Genomic DNA, 12,907 nt, shown 5'->3' with positions numbered 1-12,907 from the left:
CACTGTCAGGTTCTATAGTGAACAGTTTGACGCTTTTATGTCTTATTTATAAATATTTTATGTTATATTTATACAACATTAAATGTAATAGGCAGTTATACTGCATAACCAGAGTCACCTACACCATTATAACAGACGTACATTTATGTGAGAAGCTAATCTAATTTTAAACTCATAAAACATCACTCACAATTATATTCTTCAAACGTCCTTTTTAATAACAAGTGTACTAATTGTAATTCCTATAATTTTATTCCTATATTTACATATTTTAGAAAGAAAGCCAGCTACTAAACTCTGTAATGATAAAAGTTAGATTCCATAATTTTTTTTTCAAACAGGTTGCATATAGTTAAAGAAACATAATTGATGTCACAAATTTGAGGAGAAAATTTGGAAACATGTAAAAACATATGTTTGGTCACTGTTATATTTCCTGGGAAACAAATATGCACTTAGTAGTTTTATGTCTGTTTCATCTGCTTGCTGTCTCATCATTCTATGTGCTTACTTTGCCTTTTTTTGAATAATACGGCTACTTCGTTTAATATCCTTCTCTTGGCTGATCTTGACTTTTCATGTTTGTTTGCTAGACCACAGCAGCTTACCTTTCAAGATTCAAATAATTCTGTAGACTCATCAGCCTCTGAGAGTGACCCTCTGAGACAGAGGTTTTCTATAAAAGCACATTCACGGCTACCCTACCTTATTATTTCTGATGGATACATGATCACAACCCTTCGGTTTCATGATAACCAGTCTCCAACAATGCTCATGAGGTCGTTGCTACTTGATTCAACCCAGAGTCTTGAGAAAGTATACCAAAGTATGATGCTATTTAAGGTATAGTGACTTTAGTAAAAGTACCTTTTTGTTCCTTTCAAAGTTGCTGTCTTGTCAGTATTATTAGCAATATTAGTCTTTTTGACATTAGAAGTTTTAATTGCTTCAGATTTACAGATAAAAATTTCCCTTGGAAATTGTTTGTCTCTTTTTCTGTAGCCAAGGGACAAAGGGCTGAATTTCCGATCTCTGGATTCCTTGAGGTCTAGCCTGTTAAAGCGTCAAGGAAAGGAAAGTTCAATACACTGCACAGTCCCCAGGTTTTTGCAGGCAGAAGAAACAATGAAGTTAAATGAAACCACAGATTTTCAGGTACTTATTAGTAAGTACATACTGACCTTATTCTAAGAAATTTATTGGTTTGTGTTTGCTCATTTGTTTTTTTGTTTAAGGAAATAGAAATTTAAGAAGAACACAGTGATTCTATGCATAAGGGTTGAATGGTATTAAATATAATTTCTCCCCTTGAGTTTAGGATTTTGAAGGAGAAGAAACTAATGAAGTTGAACAATTTCCAAACAACTCATTTTCTTTTTGTAACCAAAGAAAAGATCTACTGTTCAGCATTGTCAAGGACGGAAGATTGGAATTTGCATCTATGTTTGATACAGTTCATGCAAAGGATGATTCTGAGGAGACAGATAGAAACACTGCAGAACTGCATTGTATCCAGAAAAAACTGCTTGCAGCTTGGACTATAGGAATTTCAAAAAATATAACAGAAAAAAAGTTAATGTTAAATTACACCGTGCTGTGCATCACTCATTTTTTCTATATTCTTCAGTTTATAAAATGTCCTTTGCCTAAATTTGATCTGTTTTTAAATAAGAATCTGAAGCATAACGTATGGGTACTTTGTATCTTTCAACTTTTTCATCAGTGCTTATCAACCCACTATTGGGATATGAGATACAGACAAAATATGGGCCATTTGATAAAGCTTACCTCAAACACCATAAAGCTTTTACTGACTCAGCAACAAAAAAATGGATTATTCTCAGAGAAACTTTTAGCTTGCTTTTCTTTACTCCAAACTGTAGCTGACTATTTAAATGACATATGCACTCTTCAGCCTGAGGCTATTTCAGCACCAGCTGATAAAAATAAAACAGCAGAGCTAGACTCATTAATGGTACCTATTTTTCAAGCTTCTAAGGAAAATTGGTCTTGGGACTCACCTTTAAAGACTTTTCCTCAAGTGACAAATCTCGTTCAAAAGCCAGCTCACAGGTAAGAATACTAGCTTGATTTGTTGTTTGTTTTTTTAATAGTTTCTTTTTTTAAAGATGTATTTATTATGTATACAGTGTTCTACTTGCATATATGCTTGCACACCAGAAGGGCACCAGATCTTTATAGTTGGTCGTGAGCCACCATGTGGTTGCTGGGAATTGAACTCAGGACCTGTGGAAGAGCAGCCAATGTTCTTAACCTCTGAGCCATTTCTCCAGCCCGCCATTGATTTCTTATGGTATAATATGAGCTGTAGGGTTTTTTTTTTTTTGGTAGTTTTTATTATATTTATAAGGTTTTAAACTATTAGTACTAATCACAGAATATTTTTCACTCCAGAAGGAAACTTTGTAACCATGGATCATAGCATTAAAATATGCTTGCTTGCTTGCTTGCTTAATTAATTAATTAATGAGACAGGGATTCTCTGTGTAGCCTTGGCTATGTTGGACTAACTTTGTAGACCAGGCTGTCCTTGAACTTACAGTGATCTCCTGCCTCTGCCTCCCTGAGTGCTCGAATTACAGGCATGTGCCACCATGCCTGGCTATAAAATATGTTAATTTAAAAATATTTAAGTGCCTGTTTCAGAATAGCAGATCTTCCTGGTGTATCTATATATTTTTTTAACTTTAATTTTTTTGTTTTGATTTATGTGTATGTATGTGTGTTTGTGTGTGGGTACCCATGGAGACCAGATGAGGGCATCAGGTCTTCTGGAGCTGAAGTTGCAGGCAGTTGTGAGATGCCTAATGTGGGAACTGAGATGCAAACTCAGGGTCTCTGGAAGAGCAGCAATTGCTCTTAACAACCCCATCTTTCCAGCTTTTCTCTATAAGTTTACTTTATCAATTAAAAATTGTTTCAGGTTTTTTCCCAAATATTAAAAAGCACACTTTTTTTTGGTCTTGGGAAGCCATAATGATCTTGAAAGTACACAATAAAAGTTAAGTATAGAATAAAAAATGTACACAAGTGCATAAAATATTATGAGGATCTCGTGGTCCTTACTATATGCATTTGCCACATATAGTCTATATCTTTTGATTGCCTGACAGTGATCATTAATCAGTATGTTCTATTGCATCTATGAAGAAATGAAGTAAAGCATTGCCTGTGAAGGGAGCTGAACTTATTCTCGTTACTCATGACATGGTTTTGATGATTATCTAATTTTATGTACAGATTGATTGCTCTTTGGAGACTATTGTACAAAAAAGCTTTATGGTATCAAGTGCAATTAAGCCGAAGAATTCCTGAAGGTGACAGACAGTTAACTGAAAATATAACACATGAAGTATCCTTTGTCAAGACTCTTTTATGTCATCTCCAAAATACCCTGCAGATGGTTGGGGATAGCTTGAATCAAGCCTTAGAACTTACACCTATCAGTGGTTAGTATCTTACAAACAGTTTCTAACTTCTTGGATATGTGAAATGATAAACTGGGCTTTTTCAGAATAATTTCAGGCTGGAGATGTATCTACTGAATTTTAAAAGAATGTAAACAACTGTTATATAATCAACTTGTAATTAATTGTTGGGTAAAATAATCCTTAGGCGAAGAGTGTTTTCTGCTAGCATCATATGAAAAATCAGTTTGTTTGTGGAAGAATGCTCTACAAGAAACCCAAGAGAAAGGTAAGGGATGTTTAAAAAAAAAAAAAAGTAATGTGTTATTGTTAAGAACATAAATTAACTTGCTACAGAGTTTAAAAATATTACAAAGTTCCAAGTGTTCACACTATCTTATTGTCCAAGTAAAATGCAGATTGTAGATAACTTGACTGTCAGAAATACTGTATTTTAAATTATTCTTATTTTTAAAATCATGGCACCAAGAATCTTTTCAATGCTCTGTAGTTAAGTTTTCTGCCTACCATACTGCTGCCTGTTTAATGATAAAACCTGTGGTTGACTGTTAATGTACAGAATGAGATTTAGACCCTAAATATTTTTAAGGGCACCACAGATATCTAAATGGGAAACTATATATTAAATATCCTACCACCATCCTATAGTCATTGAGAGAACCATGGAGCTAAGCCTTCTGGCCTTTTAGAGATTTGAGAGTTTCAGGTTAAACAGAGCATTGGAGCTAAGTATGATTTGCATAGGGTTTATTATTGTTTTTGTTCGTGTGCTTTTGTTCTTTTTCAGACAGGGTTTCTCTGTGTAGCCTTGGCTGTCCTGGACTCACTTTGTTGACCATGCTAGCCTCGAATTCACAGTTATCTGCCTGCCTCTGCCTTCCTGAGTTCTGGGATTGAAGACATGCATCACCATGGCAGGCTTTTTTGCATGGGAGTTTTATAATGACATAGGACTCTAGGTTCCAGAAGTTGGTAACAACTTTTATGATACTGGGCTGAAGGTGTGACTAATATGATAAACAGTTCCTAGCTGGTGGCTCTGTACATAGCCTAAGTGTAGTTTCCTTGCTCAGAGCACCACAGCGCCACGCTTTACATTTATTTCTGGCTGCTTTAGCTTTGCATACTCCCCTTTTCATCTGTTCAGGGTTTTCTCAGTGCTTACTGTAGCCCAGCACTGTATAAGGCACCAGAGGTAACAAAATTAAAAGCTTACCTTCTGTTACAGTCACTTGGATGAGCTTGGGAACACAGGAGCACTTCCTGCAGTCTAAGTCTTTGTCAGTGTTCTATTGCTGTGAAGAGACACTGTGACCACAGCAACTCTTATAAAGAAGGAAAGCATTTAATTGGACCTAACTTACATTTGCAGAGTTTAGTTCATTATCATTATAGCAGGAAGCATGGCAACAGGCAAGTAGACATGGTGCTGGAGGAGCCAAGACCTTTACATCTTGATCTGAAGGCAGCCAGGAGGAGACTATTGCACACTGGGCAGAGGTTGAGTTTTACGAGACCTCAAAGCCTATCCCTATAGTGACACACTTCCTCCAAAAAGGCCACACCTACCAAATATCAGAGTGCACCATGGAATATTAGTTGTTTCCCATGTGATTGTACAGCTGACTAGGAGCTAAGACTCACTGCTGCTCTTCAGCATTGCTTATTACATATAACTTCTAGCTCAGAAAAAATTTTAAAAACAAAAAATAGATTTCGGCTGAATATGCATGGCTTTCCTGTCATCACAAAGTTTAAAAGTCTTGCAAGAACAGCAAGTACAGATCTAGCTTTCCAGCTCACATAAATGCATTTTTGTTTTATGATATTTTTTATTTATGATGGGTTTATTGGGAAATAACCCTGTTATAAATCAAGGAGCACCTTTATAGGTCATTTAGGAAGCTCACTTTGATACATTTGTGGTTTGAGGGGTTAGGGTTGTACATAAAGCAAGACTTTTACTTAGATGAAGAGACTGAACCAAAACATTTGATTAATGGAAACTGTGATTGAGTAGATTTGGGGAAAAAGTTTAATGTAGTTCTCAGTTTTGAGCTCTGGTTAGCTAGATAGAGAGGAATTCGTTGAAGTAGAAAATTTTAGATCAGTAGTGTTCTCTCTCTCTCTTCCCCCCTTAACATTTTATTAACTCTTTGTGAATTTCACATCATGTACCCCAATCCCAATCATCTTCCATTTCTCTATATTTGCCCTGTGTCCTTGCCACCTTCCCTTCAAAATAGAACAAATTTCACTATGGAAATTGTATGTCACATAGTATACCCTTTTGCCCAAACAGCAAATTTACTTGCAAATGTTCATTATAATGAGTCATTGGTCTGGTTCAAGGTCTCTGGCTTCTGTACACTATCCATACTGGAGCCACACCAGGATTTCTCTTGGATATCCTGTTGTTGCCCTTGGTCTGGAAATCTTGCAGCTTTGGTTCTGGGGCACTGGCCTCTTCATGTGTTCTAGCAGTTCATAGATGGGGTAGATGTTGGGGTGGGTCATCTCAAAGCCCTAGATCTGGGTATGTATGCTAGCTTAGCTGGTCAGCCCAACAGTTCTCCTGCCCCATGCCACTAGGCTAGCTCTCCTACACTACTACCCAGGTGAGGGACAGCTCAGTGCCTCAGCCACCAAGGGGTAGGGCCGGCTCTCAGGCTCTAAGGCCCTAGGGGACAGCTCTCTTCCGTGCCTAGCTGGGTTACCTCCTTTTAGGGGGCATTCTGTAATATTTGCATAGACTTGGTTCACATGAGGGCTTATTGTAATAACACCAAATAAAATGAAATTCTTTCACTCAGAAAATCAAGGTAGAAATCAACAGAAGACCTTCATGCCAAGATGGTGAGAATTTGCAGCTCTTTGGGTAGCATCTGTCATCTTAGGGTCTACTGAAAAGAAGACAAAATGATTTAGAACTTACAATGAAAAGACCCTAAGTGTTGCTGACTTAATAATAATAATAATAATAATAATAATAATAATAATAATAATAATAATAAAAAACTATTATCATTTTGAGACTGGGTCTTCCCTTGTAGCCCTGCCTAGCCTAGAACTAACTCTCTGTGTAAACAAGGCTGACCTTGAATTGAGAAATCCCATGGCCTCTGTGTCTGAGTAGTAGGATTAAAGGAATTGCTGCCATGTATGATTGCTGTTTGTTTTTTTCTTTCATATTTTTATTGATTATTTGTGAATTTCACATCGTGCACCCCAGTCCTCCCAGGTCTGTCCCCTACCCTTGTGACTTCCCCAAGAAAAGAAGAAAAAAATTCAATTTATGTTGCCCATATATTCACTGGAGCACAGTCAAATTCCTGCTGGCCAGTCCCTTAAAAAAACCTGAGTCAGAAATCTTTTATTGCTGAGTAGTATTCCATTGTGTAAAAATACCACAATTTCTGTACCCATTCCTCCGATGATGGACATCTGGGTTGTTTCCAGGTTCTGGCTATTACAAATAATGCTGCTATAAACATGGTTGAGCAAATATCCCTTTTGTGTACTTGAGCAAACTTTGGGTATATACCTAGCAGTGGTATAGCTGGGTCTTGAGGAAGCACTATTCCTAATTGTCTTAGAAAGCACCAGATAGATTTCCAGAGTGGTTGTACCAGTTTACATTCCCACCAGCAGTGGAGGAGGGTTCCCCTTTCTCCACAACCTCTCCAGCATGTGTTGTCCCTTGAGTTTTTCATCTTGGCCATTCTGATGGGTGTAAGGTGATATCTCAGGGTCGTTTTGATTTGCATTTCCCTGATGGCTAATGAAAAAAGAGGAAATCATGAAATTTGCAGGCAAATGGTGGGATCTAGAAAAGATCATTCTGAGTGAAATATCCCAGAAGGAGAAAGACAAACACGGTATATACTCACTTATATAGACCTATAAGATATGATAAACATAATGAAATCTACACACCTAAAAAAGATAATCAAGAGAGCGGACATGGGGTAAGATGATCAATCCTCGTTTAGAAAGACAGATGGGATGCGTATTGAATGTATGACAAGAGTCTACTGAGCGCATTTGAAAGACTCTAAGTAGCCGTGTTTTCAAAGCAAAGACTCATGACCAAACCTTTGGCAGAGTACAGGGAATCATAAGAAAGAAGGGGAGTTAGTCTGATGAGAAAAGGATAGGAGCTCCACAAGGACCAAATATATCCGGGCACAGGGTCTTTTCTGAGACTGACATGCAACCAAGGACCATGTATGAATGTAACCTAGAACCTCTACTCAGATGTAGCCTGTGGTAGCTCAGTAACCAATTGGTTTCCCATAGTGAGGGGAACAAGGACTATTTCTAACAGGAACTCAATGACTGGCTCTTTGGCCTCCCCACCCCCCAAGGGAGGAGCAGTCCTGTTAGGCCACAGAGGAGAGCTTTGCAGCCAGTCCTGAAGATACCTGATAAAACAGGATCAGATGAATGGGGAGGAGGTCCCCCCTATCAGTGGACTTGGCAAGGGGCATGGTGGAGATGAGGGAGGGAGGGAGGGACTGGGAGGGAATGAGGGATCGGGACACGGCTGGGATACAGAGTTAATAAAATGTAACTGATAAGAAAAAAATAAAATTAAAAAAAAAAGAAATCTTTTATTGAAGTATAAAGCAGATGCAAAAACAAACCTACATGTCAAAATTATATAACTTGATGAATTTTCACAATATCATATTTCTGTCTACATGGCACTAGCCAATTAGCAGTCCCTTGCTACCATGCTTCTAAGTTTACTCTTTTCTGTTTCAGGAGGAAAAAGGACATGCTTTCTTCAGTTGCGCTACTATCTGTCTCTCTTGTACTGCCACCTCTACCGCTATAATTTAAACGATGCTCAAGGATTATGTGATCACCTAGTAAGAGAGATACTTAGCTGCGCTCAGTTACCTGTAAAAGAAAGTAAAGATTGCTCAGGTATACGTTCTAAAATTTGCTGTTTTCTTTCTTTTGAAACAGGGTCTTGCTGTGTTTCTCTCTGACTTTCTTGGTACTTATGTACCAGCCCCATGCTGACCTTGGCTTCATGGCAATCCTGCCTCAGCCTCCTGAGTGCTGGAATTATAGGCATGTGCCAGCCAATTGACTTAATTTCATTAGTTTTTATTTATGAATCTAGAGAACAGTGTTTACACCAAAAATTGCCGTGCTTTCACAGTGACTAAGTTATTCTTTATGGATTTTGGATAGTCATCTTTTCAGTGGCTTATAACACAGCTGTTCATTGAGATTTATCCAAGAACTCATTAAAATTATTTCTCTCAAGGAGTCAAAATATGTTCACCTGCGCCTGAAGTCCTTTCTTTTCTCAGTTCTTTGTTATTTAATTTTTTGTATATTCTGGATATTCTCTTGTAGTAAAGTTGATGTCTTTCCTCAAGTTGTATTTTTGGCATCTTTGTCAAATATTGGATATTGTAATGACATGAACTTAAGTTTAGATCTTCTATCCCATTCTGTTGATCTCTTTTATCACCTTTGTGTGTTACTGTGCTGTTTCTATTACTATAACTCTAATAATACAGCTTGAAATCCCTTTAGCACTGTTCTTTTTACTCAATATTGCTGGGCTATCCGTTTTTGGGCTTCTATATGAATTTTTTTTATTTGTTTGTTTTTTGAGACAGTGTTTCTCTGTGTAGCCTGGGCTATCCTGGACTTACTTTGTAAACTAGGCTGGCTTTAAACTCACAGAGATCTGCCTGCCTCTCCCTCCCAGAGCACTGGGATTACAGGTGTGTACCATCACACCTGTCTTTTCTCTATGAATTTTAATGTTTTTTTTTTCTGTTTCTGTGAAGAACATTATGAATATATTGACTGTGATTGTATACATTCTGTAAATTGATTTTGGCAGAATTTTCATTTTTACAATATTCTACCAATCCATGAACACAGGATATCTTCCCATCTTCTGGTGCCCTTCTCAGCTTCATTTACCTCCTTGGTTAGGTTTATTCCTAGATACATATTTATTGAAGTTATTGAAGTTGTGAATAGGAGTGAATATTGTGAATATAATAAGTATATTTAAAAGGCTACTTTTGTTGTTGTTCTGTTTTTCGAGACAGCGTTTCTCTATGTAGCCTTGGCTGTCCTAGACTCACTTGGTAGAACAGGCTGGCCTTGTACTCATAGAAAGCTACCTTCCTCTGCCTCCTTAAGTGCTGGGATTACAGGTGTGCGCCACTGCACCTGGCTGGCTACTGTATTTTATAAGTTGGTTTTGTGTGTTTGTGTATTCTGCCACTTCACTGAATGTATTGTTTGCTTCTGCAAGTTTTCTTATGAAATTCTTGGTATTTCATATATATATTATCATATCTATAAATGGGAAAATTTGACTTCTTTTCCTATTAGCATCCCTTTAATTTCCTTCCTGTGTTTTAATGCCTAGCTATGGCTTCAAGCATTGTATTGAAAGGCAGCTGTGCTCACCACTATACCACCAGTATACCACAAGCCCTATTTTAAAGAGAGTGGGGATGTTGAATAGCAACTCTTAAGTGAGCGTAGGCAAGGGCCCTCGGGGAGTCATGTGTCTGGTGTGATTCTAGGATGTGATTCTGGATAGATCTGAGCATGTAGGGGCAGTTCGTGTTGGGGTCTGGGAGACTGTCCTGGTTGGCTTGTACTCCACTGTGACAGTGGATGGGCCTGAGAGAGGGGGTTGTGTCAGACAATTTTACTTTTTGTAGTGTGTTGAGACTGTCTTAGTTGTTTGCTGTATTCCTTAGGTTCTGAGAAGTCTCATTGTGAGTTTGCAGTCACTGGAAGTGTACATCCTGAGGCAGCAGTCAGGGTTGTCCAGTGCATGGCCCGCTTCATGGCTGCCTATTTCACCAACGAGCCACTCTTCATTTTTCCACCTCACAGTGTGAATGTTCTTCCTCCGCTTCATGTTGAAACAGGTAATATGGTAAACAAATGCTTTTCTACCTTGCTACACACGTGGTAACTGGAATCAGTATCCTATGGAAATCGCATTGGTTTGGCTCGTTACTCAAACTTGTCTCCGTTTCTGAACCCATTGTTACTTGCTTTAGTGTTTTTTGTTGTTGTTGTTTTTGTGAGACAGGTTTTTTTGTCTTAGCCTCCTGAATAGCTGAGATTATAGATGTGAGCTGCTGTTTATGCACAGCTCACATTAACTTACCTTCCTTTCTTTCCATCCATGCATCCATCCATCCATCCACTCACCCATCCATCCATTTATGCATCCATCCATCTGACAAGGGGAGGTGTTGAAACCAGAGTGTCATGCATGCTTGGCAAGTGCTCTATCATTGAGCTATATCTCAGACCCTTTTTTCAGTTGTTGCTTGCTGAGACAAGGTTTCATGTAGCTCATGTAAGCCTTAAACTCACTGTGTAGCCAAGGACAACTTTGAATTCCTTTTGATTCTCCTGCTTCTGCTTCTCAAGTATTGTCAGTGACATGTGTTGTGCCTAGTTGCCAGTCCTCTAGTGTATGTGTGTGTGTATGTGTATATATGTGCCAAAGCCAGGGAAGACTTCAGGTGTCATTCCTCAGATACTATCTAATCATGTTTTCTTTGTGTTTGTTTTTGAGTTGGGTCACTGGGTTGGAGTACACCAAATAGACTAGACTGGTGGGCTAGCATCTCAAGATCAATCTGTCTGTGCTGTCCCAGTCCAGAGATTACAAACATACACAAGCATACCTGGCTGTTTAAAATGTGGAGCTCCAACTCAAGTCTTCATGTACACAAGCCACTTTATTGACAAAACTCTTTCCAGATCCCAGACCTCTTGCTTTAAAACCACTGCTGTAGCTCTTGGTCTGGAACAGATGTATATACATATACTTCATTAAACAGTATTCACCTTTATTTTGTTTAATGCACTTACTCAGTTTCTGCTGTGTTTATTTTTTAAGGATATTTATATTTTATGATAGCCCATTTAAGAAAGTACATATTTCAGTATTAATAAACTGTTCTAGAGGGTATAATTTGATTTTATTCTGTATGCCTCTTCATTGTTGTGTTTGAAAATAGTAACTAAAGAGATTATTTTATGTGAGAAGGCATGAGCTTGAGTATATATATGCAATTGTGATATCATTTTTTTCTTAATTGACTCACAGAACATTCCCTGCGACTTATTCCTTTACAACACTCTAATGTGGCCAGTTTTGTTAGAGATCAGAATCTCTCAAATGTGTGGACAGTTGAATATGCCCTCGAATTACTACTTATTGGTGGCCTGATTCCAGAGGCTGTGTGGTTGGCGCATAAACTTGGAGACTGGAAGACATCTGTTTCCATTGGTGTAGCCTTCCAAGTGTTCTCTAAATATAATCACAGTTTTGTGAGGTATGGATTCTTAAGATTATCTATCTACTTACCTACCTATCTACCTACCTACGTACCTACCTATCAAGCTACCTACCTATCCATTTTGTGTGTGTGTATGTGTATGAATATGTGTGTTTGGATGAATTTATGTCATGGTGCTTATGTGAAGGTCAGAAGACAAGTTGTGGAGGTTAGTTCTCCTCTTCTACCATGTGAATTTTAAGAATTGAGGTAAGGTCATCAGGCTTGGCAGCATGCGCTTTTACCTGCTTAGCCATCTCACCAGCCCAAGGAATGGATTTTTAGATATTGCATAATATCTAAAGTGAGGGGAGGGGCAGAAATACTCCATGTAGGAGATGTCCTTTCAGATACACATGGAAGGGTAGATAGCATGTTGATGAATTGAGCAGCTAAGGGTGAGAACATCCGAGCATGAGCAAAAGCCATTTGGCAAAGAAGTTTTGGTTTATTTTAGGTAGAATACATATGAAGGATGGCAGTGAGAATGAAGAAATATTGGATCCTCTGAAGAGCTTTAACATAGTGTTTTTTTTTTTTTTATTTTTTGTAAGTAGGGTGAACAAAGCAAGTGACTTCATACTTTCTTAAATACATTTACTTCTTGGTACAAAAAATTTCCTTTTTCCAAAAATTTTATTTCTCTTAATTTGTTCTCATTTCAGGTCCAAGAAAAAGGATATGGATCTACCATTAAATATGGTACCAGCACAGATTTTCCAGGAAAAACTGCAGTGCTTTTTAGGTCAACCAGTCTCTTTGGAAGCAAAAAATGAAAAGGACTCTAAATATAAGCAATTTACAGGTGTGTTAACTACATGTCTTCTAAGTATCAGGTTAATATAAAACTTGTGCTATTACAGAAGCTTATGGATATTTAGAAAAATGAACACCTTGAAAAAAATTATCAAAAATTTAAGGATGGTATTTATATTCAATAATGGGAGCACCTAAAACTGATGTCACATGAGCTGCAGTGGTAGCTCAGTGGCAGAGCACTGGACTGCCATGTGCTTTGCTCAGGGTCTGATCCTGAGTACGAAAGAAAGAAAGAAAAGAAAGAAAGAAAGAAAGAAAGAAAGAAAGAAAGAAAGAAAGAAA

At 37.8% G+C, this 12,907-nt stretch overlaps 1 protein-coding gene across 1 annotated transcript in view; it reads left to right on the top strand.

The window, feature by feature from the left end:
- Cplane1 (ciliogenesis and planar polarity effector complex subunit 1) overlaps nucleotides 1-12,907 on the top strand; it is an 83,736-nt gene that overhangs the window by 12,819 nt on the left and 58,010 nt on the right. The window contains exons 10-18 of the mRNA XM_055601078.1: nucleotides 594-843; nucleotides 1,003-1,155; nucleotides 1,319-2,073; nucleotides 3,262-3,470; nucleotides 3,637-3,717; nucleotides 8,217-8,381; nucleotides 10,202-10,375; nucleotides 11,575-11,803; nucleotides 12,472-12,611. Of these exons, the coding sequence (XP_055457053.1) occupies nucleotides 594-843; nucleotides 1,003-1,155; nucleotides 1,319-2,073; nucleotides 3,262-3,470; nucleotides 3,637-3,717; nucleotides 8,217-8,381; nucleotides 10,202-10,375; nucleotides 11,575-11,803; nucleotides 12,472-12,611 (2,156 nt within the window). The remainder of the gene's footprint in view (nucleotides 1-593; nucleotides 844-1,002; nucleotides 1,156-1,318; nucleotides 2,074-3,261; nucleotides 3,471-3,636; nucleotides 3,718-8,216; nucleotides 8,382-10,201; nucleotides 10,376-11,574; nucleotides 11,804-12,471; nucleotides 12,612-12,907) is intronic.

Source organism: Psammomys obesus, unplaced genomic scaffold, assembly GCF_907164565.1.
Source record: "Psammomys obesus unplaced genomic scaffold, mPsaObe1.curated_primary_1811, whole genome shotgun sequence".
Taxonomy (NCBI): domain Eukaryota; kingdom Metazoa; phylum Chordata; class Mammalia; order Rodentia; family Muridae; genus Psammomys; species Psammomys obesus.
The sequence above is the reverse complement of the archived record's forward strand: the minus strand, read 5'-3'. Positions and strand labels throughout refer to the sequence as shown.